Here is a 19149-nt window from a genome sequence, read left to right on the forward strand (position 1 = left end):
TGTTCCACCATTGCAGAGAGCGATGCGTCCGGTCGTCTACCACTACCAGATCTGTTATGTCTTATTGAGCCTGATTCCACTGACCTGCCAAGCATTCTTGTATGGGGCGCATTTGTAGTCTTGCGTATGGCACTATGAAAATGCAAGATTCCATCATTCCTATTAGCTGCATGAACACTCAAGCTTGTAGTGAGTGTTGGGCTTGGAATTTTTGTATAAGATTCTGCATAGCCTGTATTCCTATTTTGTTGGGGTACGCTACTGCCTTGGAGGTATCTATTGTGGTCCCTAGGTATTGCTGAGATAGGGACGGTTGTAGATGTGACTTGTTTTGATTTACTGTAAACCCCAGTTTGTGCAGCAGGCAGACTGTTTGATGCGTGTGCTGTGCACATTGGTTGTATGACTTGGATTTTATTAGCCAGCCGTCTAGATACGGGAATACATGAATGTTGTCCCTTCTTAAGTGTGCTGCTACTACCGCTAGACACTTTGTGAATACTCAAGGTGCTGTTGTCACTCCGAATGGGAGCAGCTTGAATTGGTAGTGCTGACCTTCTAGCACAAATCTTAGATACTTTCTGTGAGACTGATGAATGGGAATGTGGAAGTAGGTGTCCTTGAGGTCTAATGTAGCAAGGAAGTCCCCTTTCTCTAGTAGCAGTAAAACTTGTTGTAATGTGACCATATGAAAATGGTCTGAATGCATGTACTGGTTTAGGTGTCTTAGATCCAGAATTGGTCTGAGAGACCCGTCCTTTTTGGGTATGAGAAAATAAAGGGAGTAAACCCCTGTGTTTTGGTGTTCCCTTGGCACTAGTTCTATCGCATTCTTTTGCAGTAGTGATTGTACCTCTAGCCTTAGTAATAAGAGGTGCTCTTGTGACATAGGACGTTGTCTGGGTGGTATTGTTGGAGGAGTGGAAGTGAGCTCCAGGCAATAACCTGACTGAATTATTTGTCTCACCCACCTGTCTGTTGTGATGGAGTTCCAGACAGGTAGGAACTATTGTAATCTTCCCCCGACCGGAGTGGAATGGTCTGGGGGGATAGAAGGGAAGTCACTGTTTGGGAGTAGAGGTGTTGCGATTGTTGTTGCCTCTGCCTCTGCCCTTATTATTATTTCCTCTGTACCCTCCTCTATAGTATCCCTTACTGGGTGAGGTTTGGTTGGTTTGTTTGTAAGTAGAGGAGGTATTGTCAGCTTGGAAGCTCTTTGATGCACCCCTATAGGAGGAGCGACAAAAGGAAGGTCTATGGGCTTGTGTTTGTAAAGCGGCCATTGATTTTTCAGTATCCGTGTCTTTTTTCATTTTTACCAACGCACTGCCTACCTTTGGACCGAAAAGATGTTGTTGGTCAAACGGCTGGTTTAGTATACTGGCTTGTACCTCTGGTTTGAATCCTGAGATTCTTAGCCATGCATGCCTATGCAACAGTACTCCTGTGTTTACCGCTCTAGATGCTGTATCTACAATGTCTAGTGCACATCCTATAGTGGTATTAGTTATAACCTTGCCCTCTTGTATTAAATCAGAAGCTCTAGTCTTATATTGTTCTGGCAGGGGCTGCATGAGAGACTCTAGCTCATCATAATGAGCTCTGTCATATCTTGCTAACAGAGCTTGAGTGTTAGCAATCCTCCATATGTTGGCAGGTTGTGATAGTGTGCGCTTCCCTGAGGCATCTAGAAGCTTTGATTCTTTGTCAGGAGGTGGAGCATCCCCTGTTGATAGTGAATTGGCTCTCTTTCTCGCATTCGACACTTCCAACGAATCTAGTGGCAACTGTCCCTTAATGTATGCAGGATCAGAGGGAGCCGCTTTATATTTCTTTTCCAGTCTGGGGTTAATTACCCTGGCCCTGACTGGATCTTTAAATATTTCTGGTGCGTGTCTTACCACTCCATTAAGTATTGGCAGTATGGTTGTGGTTCTATGTGATGTTAACAGTGTATCCATAAGAAAATCCTCTCCTATTGTATCTGTATGCAGGTCTACTCCATGGAAAGTAGCTGCTCTATGGATGAGTTGTGTGAATCCAATGGTGTCATCTGGTGCAGATGGTCTAGATGGGTATGCCTCGTCTTGTGGTCTTGAGGTTTTGGTGCATCTGGTGCATTGTAATCTTCCCAGGGGTCACCTGATGACCTAGCCATATTATCTGGGTCATCACTGTCCTCTATTTGTTGATAACTGTGTTGAGAGTATGTATCTCCATAATCCTCCTCCTGTGGAACTATACTATGTGTACTAGCTGGTGACTGTGCAGGAGAAATATCTAGTATTTCTATTTGTGGTGAGGCAGGTCTTGTGGGTACAGTCTGAATATGCTTTTTTGGAGGAACAGGAGATGGTTTAGGACAGTCTATTTTCCTCTTTTCAGGCACTGTATATATTTGTGCAGTTTGTGGGTGAATTTTTAGAGTCTTTTGCCTTACATCAGGCTGGAAAAGCTCCTCCACTGGTAAATCTTTCTTCGGCGTCAATTTTTGAGGTTTGGAGCCGTCAGGTTTATTTTTTATAGTGTCTATTTTCTTTGGAACGGGTCTTGCTTTCGATTCCCAAGATTTATCTTGCTTTTTGCTTGGATTTATGCTTTTTGGATCTGAAGCTTTGGCTGCCGAGTGTTGAGACTCGTCTGTTCTTGGTGCCGAAATGTGTTTCGTTATGGAAACCGTTTTCGGGTCCGACTTTTTAGGTACCGACATAGTTCTTGTTTCGGTAACCTTTGGAACATCTTTCCGTGCCGAACTTGGTTTCGGAACTTCCTTTGGTACCGAACTTGGTTTTGGTTTCAGTTCGGTAACCCTCTGTGTCGAAGGGTGTCTTGGTGCTGGTGCTAACTTCGGCTTAAGCACTTTTTGTTTGTCAGGACCGATGGTCTGACTCGAGCCCGAGTTGACCTGAGGCTTTTTAACACTCTTCGCTGCCGAGCCCGAAGTCGGGGCATCAGAAGTTTTTAATCGGTGTGCACCCGGACCCGAGGGTGGGGTGTAACCGAAGCCTGTCCCAGAATGGGGGGGTGAACAGTCAACGCTCTTACTCACGACCTGTTGACCAGCTGGAAGCACATCGTCATCTTCGGATAGATCCTCCTCTCCGAAAGCTGACTCTTCTGCCTCAGAAGCGACGTCTTCTTGCTGTTCTTCGACGTCTACTTTGATTGGCGCCTCGTCTATGATGAGGTCTGGTGTCGACGACGAGGACTGCTCCATAGCTCTTCGAACTCGACGGTCCCTGATTGTCTTCTTCGACCGGAACAAAGCACAGGCCTCACAGTCTCGACTCTCCAGCTCTGAGAACAAGCACAAGTTGCAAACCTCATGAAGGTCGGTGTGGGGAAACTTGTGTCCACACTGAGGGCACTTGAACGGTGTTCTTTCCATGAGCCAAAGGCCCAATGGCGCAGTTGGGCCCGACGGCCCCGACGAGCGCTGGAATGGAGAAGTGGGTCCTCTCTTTGACGCAGGCAACCGGAATCAGTATCGAAGACGAAGCTGATGTTGTAGATTGATTTATGGATTCAAGAATAGATCGGTAACGGGACCGAACGATGAACACATCCGAGCCCGATGGCGGAAAAAAACAATCTGAGGATGGAGTTGATGCCTATGCGTGCTACGGTCTAAGGGAGGAGTCACCCAGCAGACAAAGACTCTTCCAAGACAACAACAAAGTGTAATCATCCGGGCCCACCACCAGATGGTAATCTAAAGCCAATGTGTGTGGTCTGCAGCCCATATGCTTCGAACATTATATTTTTCTACAAAACAGAACACATCCTGAATGGAAAAAATTGTTAATCTGGCCCACAGACACGAATAAGTGTCAAGATAGATTCCTGAACAAGACACAAGGGTTCACAGTAACTCAGCCAGATCCAAGATATATCCAAAGACAACATCCAGGGATATTAACAACTTATAGTGTAGGAAAACTATGCCTTGAGTGGCTGCAGAAATCCACACTACCAGTAATAAAACAACACTTATCTTTGCTTAAAGATGGTGTTGATTTACGAGAATTCTTACTGGGACCTCGTAATCCATGTCATAAATGTTTCATATACGCCGGTATATACGCTGCATACAATGAAGCATGGAAAGTCACGCAAATGGAAACAGCTGAAAGAATACGAGAAATTGATCGTATTAATTTAGAGAAATCACTCTCTGTAGTTGACAATGGGTTAACAACTCTGTCGTCCAGAATATATTCTTTGGACACCATTGTATCCTCTGCCATAGACATAATGGAACAGGACTTGCTAATGTTACAACATGGCCAGTCTCAATTACGTTCTATAATGCTGTTAGGCTGGACGTTGCAAAACCTTCGTTCTGGCAATGTGCCTTGGCGTTTAATCAACACTACGTCATTGTTTAATGTGTTTAACCTTACAGATAAACAAATCTCATTGGCACAGAGGGGAGCAGACTATACAGTGCTGAGTATAGAAAAACTGGAGAGATTACCATTGACCGTTTCTGAGAAACTATCGGTTGAATGGATAATACACGGTACCATCACGATACCAGTGACGACTTTCAGTTTCATATTGCTTAAAACACATACCAGCAGGCCTGTATGAAAGGTTGGGTAAAGAATACATTAAGTCGACCTGGAATTTACCATATACACACAAATGTTGGAGTGGGGGAAAGGAGGTATTAGTGGTAAAAATTGTAAAAACTCACTACGCGGTACACTGTTATGTCAAGGTATTACTTTACACGGAGCCTGCGAGGGTTCTTCCAATAAACTTTCTTCCCACCTGCAAGGTTCGCCCACAGCGGTGATAGATCCAATTTTAAGGCAGATTTCCAATGGTAGCTACATTATGTTAAATGATCACAGCTGTTGTGGAATGACGCCAGGAATAGGCTATCTCGTTAGTGTGTCAGCCAGGGTCACTTGTTGTATGCAAGTATTGTGTCCTAAAACCAAGACAGACGGGGAGTCGCCACTATGGCCTTCACTGAACATCTCTTCTATACGAATTGATACTTTAAGCAGAATGAAAGCCATTCTTTTGCAAAAAACGGTGCCACTGACCTCGTCCAGAGAGACGTATGATCTGCAAGTTGCAAGGTCCTCTGCAGAAATACATGCATTATCATCAACAAACTGCCCAATACATTTCACAGAAATGTTAGGTTGTATCTTTAACATGTCTTAGACCAGTGGTATTGCACATGTATTTAAGACGATTTTTTTGGGACTGTTAGCACCCTTTGAAGCAGTCCTGGGCATTTTTCCTAACTTCGTACACTCTGTGTTTGGCGGCCTGCCTCTCATTTTGGGACTCGTAGCAGGGATACTATTTTTATTCCTCCTGCTCCGTTATGGCAAATCCGACCACCAGCGATACCCAAGTCAGCATGGAGAATGCGCTCCAGACCATGAGGTACCATGACAGAATAACACAGATCCTTGGCTTGGCTCATTTGAGAGATCTGAATACCACCTGGTTCCTGTCATTCAGACCAATCTGGCAAGATTGCATCTTACCTGATCTACGATGCCTGCTTTGTGCAGAGGAATGCATGTTAGATATCTGTCTAACACTACCATCGGCTATGCCAACGGATGTTGACGCATTACTGGGTCCGGTAACAGCTCATGTGTTGTGTTGCCACCAACGGCTACCAATCCTGATGACGGCATTCATTGAGATCTCACCGGCAAATCCAACTGGAGTTAAGATACGCAGACCGACAGGCACACAGGTAACATCTGTGTACAATTGACCTTCTTAATGAAGTAGTTGAACTTTCATCTACTGAGGTAGACGATTTCTTTGCCAGCCTGGATGACTTTATGTTTTCTCCTGACACCGAGAATAACTTTTGAAATTAGCACACAGTGTTCTTTTGAACTCTGACATTGGACTTTCACGTTTTTCAAAACAAAAGCTTCCAAGTTTGGAAATCTATTTCACTACAATTTAATGTGACTTTTTTCCAAAACAGACTGAACTTTGACACAAAGCAATCTGCCTAAAGTAGAACTACTGTTAGAGAAAAAGAAATCTTTGACTACTTCCTAGAAACAATATTGACCTAATGCACAAATCAAACTATCTTGTATATTCATGCTATGGGATGGTCTCAACCTTTTTTCTGTATCTAGAGCCATTTCATAAATGTAAATTTCGTGATTCATTTGGTTAGCATTGCTAATATCATATCATATGTTTACAATGAAATCATTTCCCTTAGATGCATACTGTACAAATGCTCATTTTGTGCACAACCATTTTGCTAATACATTTCATGTATTTTTATGGTGGGATTGTAAAAACACATGCTCTAGCTTTTATGTTTAGTACTTAATCTTAGATGAACATGATAACGTGGAGTGGGTGTTGTGAACCATTTTAGGACACTATTGTAAATTTCTCGATTCATGCCCTTATATAGGTGTAAATCACTATGTCCTTATATCGGCATAAGAATCATAACCATATTTAGTCATAGCTCATGCAGTCCAAATACGGCCAGGCTACTTCCACTAGTTCCAAAAATCTACAACGATTTCTTGGAAAACTCGGCTTCAGCAGCTAGTGACTTTCCCTTGCTCGGGAACGGACTTTTCCAAGAACTCATGGAGTTTTCAAAGAACTGAGAGTCTTTAATGACGTTATTATGTTCACCTTTACGTCAAACTTGGCAACTTCAAGGTATAAATATGCCCACACTTGCCTTAGCAAAAACCCGGTGGTTTGGAGCAGTTCGACTATCTACTTGCCCAACGCATCCTGCTACAGCAAGTGCCGAAGGAAGCCGACCCTCCAACAGATGCACTGAGAGAGACGCTGTCTTTTCTCCTGCCGAGCAATCCAGCTCCAGTGTTTCCAAGCTACTCTTGCGGGTTGCTGGGAAATCGAGTCCTGAGCCTGACCTTTATTCCAAACTAAGGTACGTGTCACATTCCCAGCCTGATATGGGGGTAAGAATTCAGAATGTAACCCATAGACTACATATCCCAGAATGCCTGGATAGTGGTCTGTCTTCTCTTTCCTCTTTCCTCCCTCTACTGCTGCTTCCTATTTATGCTCCTCCCTGCAGTCACTCCGGTGCTTGTCACCTGTGTTCTGGGCTATGAACCGAGTCCTGAGGAGAAGATGTCAAGCGTCTTCTCTTTCCCTTTACCGACAATTCCAAAGGCCTTCTGAATTCCCTGTAGGCCAGCTGAAGGAACCGCTATTGTTTCCCGAAGAATTTTGTTGTTTAGTTCACTATCGCGCTGGAGAGGATCAGTGAACTTTGACCCCATCAGCCGTGCCTGGAGGCAAGTAGCGCGAGTCGCGCTGATGCGCTCAGAGTTCCGGTGAGACCGGGTCTTGAATCCTTGTACTTTCTCACTCACACCAGGGCCCTTGGATACTTGCTAGCAGATCCCCGGATGGTGTATCATTTGTGCGAGTCTTTTTTTACCGCAAACAGTACAATGAGGATTAACTGACCTGATTTTCTACAAGGAGCAGTTATAAGGCTCTACTTCTGAATTGGCAGTTATTTAACCGGCATCAGGGTGTGATGGATTAACCCTGCTACTAGGAATTTGAATCCACTTTGGAACACTGCATAACGAAGGATGCACAAAGATCTTGGCAGATAAGTAGAGATCTACAATAACATTCTATGTTTTTTGCATCATTTATCTGGCTGAGATATAAGCATTCCTGAACTTTTGAATCATGTGTGGCAGTTGTTAAAGTGAGTTGGTCATCTTAACATTATATAGTATATGGTGCATGTAAGGTATGGGGGAAAACTCATGCATGTTCATTATGTCTCTTGTTTAGGGGACAGGATGCGGACATAGGTGTATGGTCTACAATCCTATCAACCCGTGCTGTAGATGGTTTCTGGCTGCCAAAGTGTTATATTTTAATTCCCCTTTTAACTCCTTCCCCTTTGGAGGTCATATCTGTGGAGTGTTTATTTACAACTCGCAGGTACAGCCGCTCATAGGGAAGGGGTGAACTAGCTTCATCATCGCTCCTGCTGTACCCGGCTTTTCAAGGTCAGTCAACCAGCCTATGAGTGTGACAGTACGGAGCTGATTAGACCCTAAGATTAATCTTGGACAGATTATTGGCAAAAAATACTACATTTATGCTACACCTCACTTACTTCTTCCCTCATACTTAGCTTAGGTTAGGTACATCGGGGTAGGCGTATTTTAGAAGCACCAGTTGAGCACTTTTAGCTCTGTTATTTATGTATGCATTTATCTATGGTTTAGGAACCATACAATGCTCTTACAGTATTATTTTATCCTACTCTTTATACTGTATGCATTATATTTTACAACCAGTTTTACGATTGTAGCAGTTAATTTCTTATGCTTGAGAAAGAAGACTGTTCAATTAAACCTTTTTATTGAAAACGTCCGTCTATCTATTTCTCTGCACCTCTGGTAAAATGAAGCATGCACGATTGACTGAGTGAAATATCGATCTATTGTTTCCACGACTCTGATGATCAGTTTTATCTTGGGGAAACAAAGTTGTAATGTTTATGCGGTTGTCAGAAACTAATCCCTTCTTGTGAATTCGAGAAAGTTTCTAGTGACCTCTGAGCTAGCTGGCACTCACAATTAAGTCTAATGTATTCGATAGAGACCTAGTAGACCTCAGTCCTACGTCTAACCTATAGGATATATTATTCCAATGCGCCGAGCCTATTGGGAATATAGGAACTACACTACAATAGGATATATTATTCCAATGCGCAGAGCCTATTGGGAATATAGGAACAACACTAGACTACACTACACTTCTTGATGCACGAATGTGTGCAATTGTGCCAGTGAGTCAAGTCTCCGACAAGTACAGGGGTCTCTCTGTAGTGGAGCCGAATGCAGACCAGGATGCCACAGGGAGGAGGCGGTTGGACATGTAGATAGGGAAATCAATTTAGAGGCAGTAAAGTTAGATGGATCGGTTTTGAAGGGACCAAGATCAGATCGAAGGTTGTTCTCACTTCAGCTTCTCTTTTGACTTCTATCCTGAAGTTCTCCAACAGCTGTGGAACAGAAAAAAAGAGAAGTTATGCTAGATGAATGGATGTCCATGTGCAATGATTCTCTTTCATTGACTAGCCTGGCTATTCATTCCTAACTAACTTTCTCCCTTTGATATTATGTACTGGCAGTTTTCAGTGTCATCTTTAATGGATCATTGATTATATAGAAAGTAGTGCTTATAATTTGTAAATTTGCTTTTGCTGCTCTTCGATGGCTAGAGAAATAGTATAGAAATATGACAGCAGGGCAGATAAGTATAAAAGGCATTAAAAGACACAATAGAAGATGTTGTTGTAAAGTAATAATAGACAAACATGTTTTTGAGATTACACTGAAGAAGTGTGGCTCACTGGTTAGAAGCGATTCAGAAGAGGGGGTGGTGATGGACAGAGTATCTGAATTAAGCAGAACACTCCTACCCAGTCCAAAGATCAGGGCTTGATCCATCACCGTTTTTTATCTCACTGCACCATCCCAGCTCAGAACCTGGCTATATGCAAATTAGTCTGTCCCTGGCCCAGTGCATCATGGGAACAGGGCAAACCAAACTACCAAGCCAATTCTTATACTGGGAAGGAAACAAGCTTCCGGGGACCGGTTTCTGGCATTTCAGCCGTCTTCGGCCCGGCTTGCTTGAATCCTGATGGTGCAGTGAGCAAGGGACTCACATCTGAGTATACCCTTCCACGCTTATGGTGGACAAAATGATTCAAAAAAGGGGGTGGTGATGGACAAAGTATCTGACTTAAGCAGAACACTCCTACCCAGTCCAAAGATCAGGGCTTGATCCATCACCGTTTTTTAGCTCACTGCACCATCCCAGCTCAGAACCTGGCTATATGCAATTTAGTCTGTCCCTGGCCTAGTGCATCATGGGAACAGGGCAAACCAAACTACCAAGCCAATTCTTATACTGGGAAGGAAACAAGCTTCTGGGGACCGGTTTCTGGCATTTCAGCCGTCTTCGGCCCGGCTTGCTTGAATCCTGATGTTGCAGTGAATCGTTTTTGGCCACTATAGGTGTGGCAGGGTATACTCAGACATGAGTCCCTTGCTCACTGCACCATCAGGATTCAAGCAAGCCGGGCAGACGACGGCTGAAATGCCATAAAACGGTCCCCGGAAGCTTGTTTCCTTCCCAGTATAAGAATTGGCTTGGTAGTTTGGTTTGCCCTGTTCCCATCATGCACTGGGACAGGAACAGACTAATTTGCATGTAGCCAGGTTCTGAGCTGGGAGGGTGCAGTGAGCTAAAAAACGGTGATGGATCAAGCCCTGATCTTTGGACTGGGTAAGAGTGGTCTGCTTAATTCAGACACTCTGTTCATCACCACCCCCTTTTCTGAATCACTGGTTAGAAGCGGCAGACCCTGAAGCAGAGGTCTGACCCGGGACCAGGGTTCAATTCCCGACACGGCAGGGTCTTGGGCTCAATGTCCACGGACTCGATAATTCTCGCCTCGGTGCCTACTCTAATCATGGGTCCCACACTGCAACTCTGGGCAATAGCTTGCTTAATCTCCACAACGGCCTGAAAGCGCTGGGAAGCCTGGCTTAACCTTGGGGGTGCCCAGTAGGGAGCATCTCACAGGGAAAGCCAGGAAGGGTTCCACAGCGGTATACAGCACCAGGATGCCTGTCAGGTGATAGTGTGCTTTACAAGTATACATACACACACATGTTGTGCTTCCTAATGGGAGGTACAGTGTTATATATTATAGAGGGGTGGCCCTACTGTTAAAAATGTATTCAGTTGTTTTCGTTTTTAGTCCTCATAATTTAATAATTGATACTCAGTTAAAGGAATACAAGATAATCCAGAAATGAATGGGACACAGACTTTAGGTATATCAATGCCCTGAAAAATATGGACCCACACTTCAAACATCACATGCTTTATCATGAAAAAATTAAAGGGATCAGCATGCGCTTTCTAATCCATCCCCATCAGAAGCCTACAGACCGAGGCTTGTACTGTAAGGATTCTCCTTTGTTCAGCAACCCATTTGAGTGCTATGAGGCATCATTGCGTGATAAACTGTCTTTTGTGGCTGAAGATTACCCTACAGCTCATGGAGTGAAGTTTACAACTCTAGTACCCAACAAAACAAGCACTTGTGTAACTTGCTGAGCTCAGGTTTAAAGCAGGGGTCTCCAACCTTTTCTGTACTGAGAGCTACTTACGTTCAATGAAATGCATTGAGAGCTACTTATATTATAAGTGTTGTATAATGTCAATTTTGGTATCCTCGTGTAAACAAACTGCAGGTTCTCTAAAATGCAGCTGCTCGGCTGTTGCTGACCATCCCAAAACATCAGTCAGTATCTCATGCCTTGCCTGTGCTGCACTGGCTTCTCGATAAAAAAAAGGATTGAATTTAAATAACTATGCATTGTCTTTAAGGCATTGCATAGCTCTGGATGTTGATACCTTATACATAGATTTCAATGGTATGTCCCCAACAGACATTTGCGGTCTTCATTGGTATTTAATCTTGTGGTTCCCAAAGCTAAAACAGCCACCTAGGGTGGCAGAAGTTTTTTAGTAGGCACAGCCACGCTATGGAATTCTATGGCGCCAGATCTTAAGAAAAATTCAGAGCTTCTCTCTTTCCGTAGAACCCTAAAACGTATCTTTTTAATAAGAAACACTTCCATATCCTAGCTCTCTTACCCTTTCTCAGCCTTCTTTTCTTCTCCTTTTTTCCTCCTTTTTAGAGCACTAGCGCCTAGATACCTTCGGATAGTAGTGCGTTTTACAAATTAAGATTTCATTTCAGTGCTTGCAGCACTTTGACAAAGTGACAGTGCGTCCGCAGAATGACTAAAATCTCTTGGATGTGCAATCAGTACTATACATTTTTAAATAGTAAGAGACATTTTCCATTGAAAATTACATGGGCAATGCTTACATGAATGAGAAATAGATGCATCTCCATTTCTGCTATACGACGCCCAAGACACTGCCGGGGTCCGAAACCAAAGCCAAGCCCTCGGAAGTGGTTGCCATCCCTCTCCAGCCATCGCTCTGGGCTGTATTTCTCAGACTTGACAAAGACAGTGGAGTCGCGTCCCATTGCGTAAAGTCCAACCTGCACCAGTGTCTGCAGAAAGAAGAATGAATAAACAAAATGTTGAAGTATAAATCCTTCAGCTTGAGGAATTAAACCTAAAGATTCTCTAGTCATATGGTAGAGAGCAATTGGTTGAACTCATACTATAATATTTCAAACTGTCCTTTTGCACTTAGATAGGCAGACATCATCCAGTGCTAAAGTAAATTTAAATGCATTGATCAAATGTTCTGTTTTCATGCAAGTTGTTAGACCTGGCACCATTGGAGTGGGTCTCCCTTCCATTTTTCGCTGTTGTCTCCTCTGTTTTTGCTGGTATTAGATGCTCTGGGCGCTGTGCCACTGCCATACAGTGCCACAGCGCAAATGTTCCCCATATAAATATGACTGTGAATTGGTATATCCCTGATTGACTTATTTGGTTTACCTCTTAGTCCCTAGTAGTGTGGCCTGTGTGTGCCTAGGGCTGGTTACCCAAATGCTGCTGGTGGGCCTGCAGCGCTAGTTTGTGCCACCCACAGAAGCAGCTTGTAAAGTGGACCTCAGACCTGCCACTGCAGTGTCTGCGTGCAGTCCAGAACTGCCATCTTGGCTGTGAAGTGCCCACACTTCCCAGCCCCTGAACCTTCCCTTAGCATCATGTCAGTCAACCCTATGGTAGGTGCATTGTGTGTGTAAGGTAGGAATTGTCTTGATATGTGTAGCATGTTCTGGTAGTGAATTACCCTCCATTTTGTGTTTCACTGCTGCAAGGCTACCTGATCTCCATAGGGTAGAATGGGCGGACTGGCTATTACATCTTATAGTCCTATCTGACTCAGGGAACATGGTAGAAATTCGAGTTTAGTATGCCTGAACTCAGAATGATAAAATACTTGGTGAAGTTGGTTTTAACATTCTGTGTTTGAAAATTCCACTTTTAGAAAGTAGGTATTTTCTTGCCTAAGCCTTCCAGTGTGCTCTGCTGTTATGTGTATTGGCTGTCTGGGTTTAGAGGGGCAAGGCAGGCTGGATCAGACCTACGTTGAATAGAGAGATCTGCATTGAGTACTGGGGAGGGGAAGCTCCTTGACCTGAATAGGCTGTGCCTGGCAAGGTGAATGCTGGCTCTACCTCCTACTGTGCGTCTGATGGCAGACCCCTCTTTCTGAAAGGAAGGATACAGCCTGGAAAGCAATGTGCTCCAGGCCTGAGCAGAACTGTTCTGGCTGGGTTCAGTGATGATAGACTTTTGAGAACAAAGACTTTTGGGGTATAAATATCTGTGCCCAAACCCCTGGTTTTTTGTATTGCTCCTGGATGTCAAGAAGAACCTCTGTCCGTGTTACTGAAGAAATCTACAGGAGAGGACTGCCCTTGGGCTTGTGTGCTGTTTCTTGGATTGGCCTGCAGTAGTTCCCCTTGGACTTGGAAGAAGAGGGAAAAGGACTTTTGAGAGACTTTTATTTTGCTAAGCAATCACCCAAGGGCTAGAAGAGAGCTAGCCTCCTGCTGGAGTCACAGGCACATCTGACTCCCTCACCATTCTCCTGATTCCTCCCAGCGAGGATTTCTATCTGCAGGTGAGGCTCCTGTGAGTTCCAGGGCCTCTAGTCTACTACAGAGAAAAGAGTGCTGAAATCGTCGCTAACGCCTGATTGCGAGTCGCCGCAGCTGAAGAGCGTAAGAAAAATAATCGCACTGCTGCTGCTGAGTGCTCGCAAATAAAAGATCATCGCATCTCATGCTTGCAGGCCACAAAGTTCTCGCTAACCCCAGATATCATTGCATCGCATGTTTGCGGACTTTTCGAAGGCTCGCTAACCCAGGATCATCACATCGAGATCATCGCATCACGACATCGCAGAGCGGGCGCCGTGCATCCGCCATTTTCCTCGCTTCGCACCCGGATCGTCGCTTCCTTGCGGAGCACCATTTTCTTTCATCACAACAAGATTGCACACGCAACAGGATCAGCGCATCATCCTCTCTTGCGGCAAGGATTCAACGCATCGCTGGCCTAGTGTGAAGAAGTCTGTCGCTTTGTCCCGCACGCACCTGCAGACTGGCGCATCATCCTCCCTTGCGGCAAGGATTCAACGCATCGCCGGCCTAGCGTGGGGAAAGTCATCGCTACAGCTCGTTTGCAACATTTTGCTTATTTTGCTATGAAATCCAGGTACTTTGTAAGTAAACGGGTCGCAGAGACCCCTGCTTTGAACTGCACCCCTAGTTGAACACTTTGAACTCCTTTTCCAGCTTTTCAAGAGTACACCTCTTTTTCAGTATTGTGGCTTTTTACTGTTATTGGTCTTGTGTTAAGTCTATATATAAAGATACTTATTTTTTATAACTACTTGTGTGGTGTCCCTTTGTAGTGTCCTTCACTGTGCTACTGTGTATGATCATAAATGCTTTACACATTGCCTCTGAGATAAGCCTAGCTGCTCGTGCTACGTTGCCACAAGGTTGAGCAGGGGTTATCAAAGGGTGTGGCCCCCTTACTCTGTCTTATGAAGAAGGGTCCCTACTTGGACAGTGCCCAGCCATTGCCAACTAGAGACCCTCATTTCTAACACGTCATTTAAAATGTCTCCTTTCAAATTAATTTCAAGACATTACATAATTCCTGACTAAAATCAAAAATATGGTAATATTGCCACTCAGTCACACTTAATGGGTTTTAATGGGTCAACTTTGCTGCGCTGCCTTTTGACAAAATCTCATAAATAGGCCCCTTAGTGTCTCCATCCTCCTGGTGCAAAATTGCCACTTGCATTGAGGAATCCAAATTCAAGGACAATCAGGAGCAGGTTAAAAATCCCGATTCTATGGCCTTGTAAGTTTAACCTGACCATCGGTACTCATCACCACTGAAAAGATTCACCCCTGGAGGCAAGTCAGTTATTTAGTATGACTTTACATGACCAGCTGGACGGAGGCTCATTAAGAAATCAGCTCTAACCCTCTTGTATCATACCAATGCTTAAGCCCTAATTCTAGATTTATCCCACCCTCCTCTCCTGTCCTGTACTGGGTAATAATTAAATAAGTTAAAAAAATGGATCAAGAAAATAGTGTAAGAAAGATTATTTATTTTGTATTATATGTTTATTCTTCTTGAATCTTCGTATAAGGACAATAGGAGTGGCTGAAGGATGAAGACAAAGGAGAACAGAATCTGGTCAGAGGAGCAAAGAAGATGGAGTGCAGATGAAGGGAGGGGATTTAAGGTTTCTGGAGCATTCAAAGAAGGAGAAGATTGGGCAGGAGAGTTGCTAGGTAGTTAGAAGGATGATTCGAATTCGATGGTAAAAGATGTTATGCTTTGTTCTTGAAAATGCTTTGCCGAGAATAAGCAATAAAGAGTGATGGATAATATTAGCCTTCTAGCCATTAATAGAGTCAAGATTCCACTGTCACTAAACCTGTAGAGAGTCGCTCTTTTCCTTTGTGCTCCAATGTAGAAAAGTTCTATTGTCATATGTGTCAGAATTTTGAAATAAAGAGGGACATTTTGAAGAAAAAAAGGATTGTATTTTCTGCGTAAACTTTCCTTAAAGCAGAGCAATTTCAGGCAGGAGAGTGCTAAAATATTTCCATTTTTGGCTTACAAAATCAAGAGTATCCCGCCTGAATATGGTCAGTAGGCATAAATGCACTGTACCACTTAGAAGACGAAAACAAAGCAGAGCAAAACCCCCTAAATTCCACATCTCTGTTATGTGACTGTTACAGAGCATTAGGTTTATCCCTACATGACCTCCTCTTTGTACACTGTTCTTTTCAACAGCTTCATTAAACCTTTCAGCTATCTTAACACCTATTTTACTTTGCATGTATCTTAAAATTATTGTCACATCGATTGGAAACCTCGGGCACTTTCGTGAGTATATTTAAAAATGTGTTTTAATATTGATCCTGTAGATTCCACCACTGCTTGGCTCAAGAGAGGATAAAAGTGTTAGGGCCAAATGTATGACCGTGGAAATAGCGCCTCACAAATTGCAAGTCTTTTGTGACTCGAAATTTGTGAGGCGCTATTTCCAATGTACAACAGTGTTTTTCACACTGTTAGCGATTCTCAATGGGGTCGCAAGTAAAGAGGCCCATGAATATTAATGAGCCTCTGCCGAATTGCGACCCCATTGGGAATGGTAGGCACTCCCAGGTATGGTGGCCTGTTGGGCTCAGCAAACCACCATGTCTGGGACTGCTTTTAAATAAAGCAGGTTTTTTTTTATGCAGCCCATTAGCCTTAAAGGAAAACGGGATGCATTTCAAAAAGAAAAAAATTGAACATTTTGGTTTCATTTTTTAAGGGCAGGTAGTGGCCCCTGGGACCACTGCCTTCCCTTAAAAATATTTTCCCCTGGATTGACAAAGGAGAAGGGGTCCCCTTTTGCGCCTCCATTACCACCCTCTTGAAGTGGATGGTAATTTGTGAGAGTTTTGCACCCGCAATTGCAGACGCAAAACATTCTTATGTATGGTTGTGCTTGCTATTAGTAAGGGAATGCCCCTTCCTAAGAGCGAGTCGTAAAACCCTATTTTGGAGTCGCAAAAAAATGTGAGTCGCAAAATAGGGTTTTGTACATTTCCCATGCTGTTTTTGAATTCGCAAACGGATTCGCAAACCGGTTTGCGCATGCAAAAATCAATGCAATATCTGGCATTAGTCATCATCATGCATTCAAATTCAGACCTGAAGGTTAGATTAGATTAGATTAATATTTTATAAAGCACCTGGTTACTACAACGGGGTGTTCCAGCGCTAGGAATTCTCTTTGTAGAGTGATGCCCCTAATAAAAGAAACAGTTCTCACAGTTCTCAGCACCAGTTTACGTGGGATGTCCTGAAAAAACAAGTTTTATGTTGCTTGCGGAATATCAATTCTGAGGGCTGTATCCTAAGATTGAGTGGTAATTGGACCAGGCTTTAGTTGCTAAAAAGCGTGCCTTTTGAATTCTCAGAACTGTTAAATTAGCAGTGCCTGCAGACCTGAGATTCTGAATAGGTCTATAGGGGGTGAGTAGAGGCCAAAGATAGCTGGGTCCTTTCTCATTCAGGATTCTATTGAAGAAACAGAGGGGCATATTACCAAGCAACAGCGATAATTATCGCTATTGCTTGGTTAGGGACAAAAATGTATCGCCGACCAAGGTTTATCGCAAATGCGATAAAAATCGGCCACAATGCATGAATATCGCTGAAAAGTCTGCGATATTCATGCATTACCGAGCTAATGCTCTTAGCCATGTTATCCACCTACCATTGGATAACATGGCTAAGAACTGCTCAGGGAATATCTCCAAAAGTTGGTAATAGGAGATAGCGATGTTAGCGACTATTTCCAATCGCTAACATCTTGGCACGCCCACTTTGCATGTCATTAGTTATAAATATCACTGACATGCAAAGCGGGGTCCAAGATGGTCGCCATCTCCTACTAGCTGTCACTAGCTGGTGTTAGCGACAGCTAGGTAATAGGGAGATCATTTTATCTCCGCTTTCTTGGCTTTTAAAGCCAAAAAAGAGGAGATAAACCCCCTTGATAATATGCCCCACAATGCCTTAAAAGTCACCCAGTTCTGCACCAGTAACCAGTGTTATTCCCTTAGGGCCATAACCACTGGGGCTCACCTTGCGATGTGGCATGTTAAGCATAGATTGTGAAAAATAAATTTTAAAATGATCCATCAGGATCAATTCCTTAAACTAATAAAATGCCACAACAGTACTGTTAAAAAAGATTGATTGCTGGCTATTCACATTTATTGACAATTAGATTTTGTTAGAAATTGGGTTTCTAGTTGGCAGAGGTATGCATCCTGCCCAAGCAGGAACCACAATCCCAGTCAGGGTAGATCAAACATGCTCTAAATTATCCTGTTCTTTGATAGCTTGGCACAGAGCAATCATGCTCAACCAAAGAAGCAATGTGTAAAATATGTGTGCAACACTTGAATAGTAAATCAGTGAAAACACCCAAAGAAGAGTGCACACCAGTTTAGAAACACAAACAATAATTGCACAAATAAAACAAGACCAAAATAACAAAAATCCAAAGAGTAGAAGTTGAAATATGATTTTTTACAGATTAAATGGAAAAATAGTGCTTAGAAGCAAGAAGCTGCTAAAGAGTTAATTAGTTACTTTGGACTGGGACAAAGTCAAGAATGAAAGCCGTTCGCGATGGAGCGTAGGCTGGATACAGGGACCCACCTAGGCCGGCTGAATAAAAATACCTTGCTACTGGGTTTGCGTTGACAAAGATGTGGAGCGCAGCCAAGTGATGTGTCGGTGATCCTCACGCAGTTGGGGTGATGCCCCGCATTTATCCACAGCGATACATTCGTTCTGAAGTGGCAGTTCAGGTTCCCCCAACAGTGGCGATGTATCAATTCTGCCCTTGCAGTAGGTGAAGCATTGGTACCACTGGAGAAAACCCTAGGTCTACGTTCAAAGGTCCAGGACTGGGGTGGCACCACTTGGCAGAACAGACTCACAAGCAGTAGAGTCCAAGGGTTGGCACAGAAGGGCTGTAAGTATTTTGTGCCCCTGAGAATTAGAAATCAGTCATCAAGTCCTTGGAGTTATTCTGGGTTCAAGTGATGCAGCCCTTCTCACTCAGTCTGGAGAACAGTAGGCAGCAGGGTAGCACATAAAGGCAAGAGCACAGCAAGGCAGAAAGCCACCAAAGTAGCAGTCCAACAGTCCTTTGAGCAGCATAGTAGCTCTTCTTCCTGGTAGAGTAGCCACAGGTCCAGAAGTGTACTGAAGTTATGGTGTCAGCGGCCGGTATTTATACCCAGTTGTGACTTTGAATGGGGGAGAATTCAAAGTAAGCTTCAAAGTGCACGGAGGTCCACTCTTCCTACCCTGGATTGAAACTCACTACAGGGGGGTATGCAGCCATTTGTGTGTAGACAGGGCTCATCCTATTCAATTATAAGCGTGAGTCTGTGCCCAGCTCCTCCCTCCCAACTTCCCAGGAAGATCCAGCAGTCACACACAAGAGCCCTCTGTGTGTAGCTGTCTAGAGGGAATATGCAAA

The 19149-nt window shown here is 43.7% G+C and overlaps 1 protein-coding gene across 1 annotated transcript in view; it reads right to left on the reverse strand.

Annotated features, from left to right (window-relative positions):
- Positions 1-5940: 5940 nt before the first annotated feature.
- The window catches only part of LOC147729003 (cholesterol side-chain cleavage enzyme, mitochondrial-like), a 228275-nt gene continuing 215066 nt past the window's right edge, over positions 5941-19149 (reverse strand). The window contains exons 8-9 of the mRNA XM_086959279.1: positions 11951-12142; positions 5941-9037 (exon numbers count right to left, since the gene is read on the reverse strand). Coding sequence (XP_086815405.1) covers positions 8924-9037; positions 11951-12142 — 306 coding nt within the window. The 3' untranslated portion in view covers positions 5941-8923. The remainder of the gene's footprint in view (positions 9038-11950; positions 12143-19149) is intronic.

The sequence above is a fragment of the Lissotriton vulgaris genome, chromosome 2_2 (genome assembly GCF_964263255.1).
Source record: "Lissotriton vulgaris chromosome 2_2, aLisVul1.2, whole genome shotgun sequence".
Lineage (NCBI taxonomy): Eukaryota > Metazoa > Chordata > Amphibia > Caudata > Salamandridae > Lissotriton > Lissotriton vulgaris.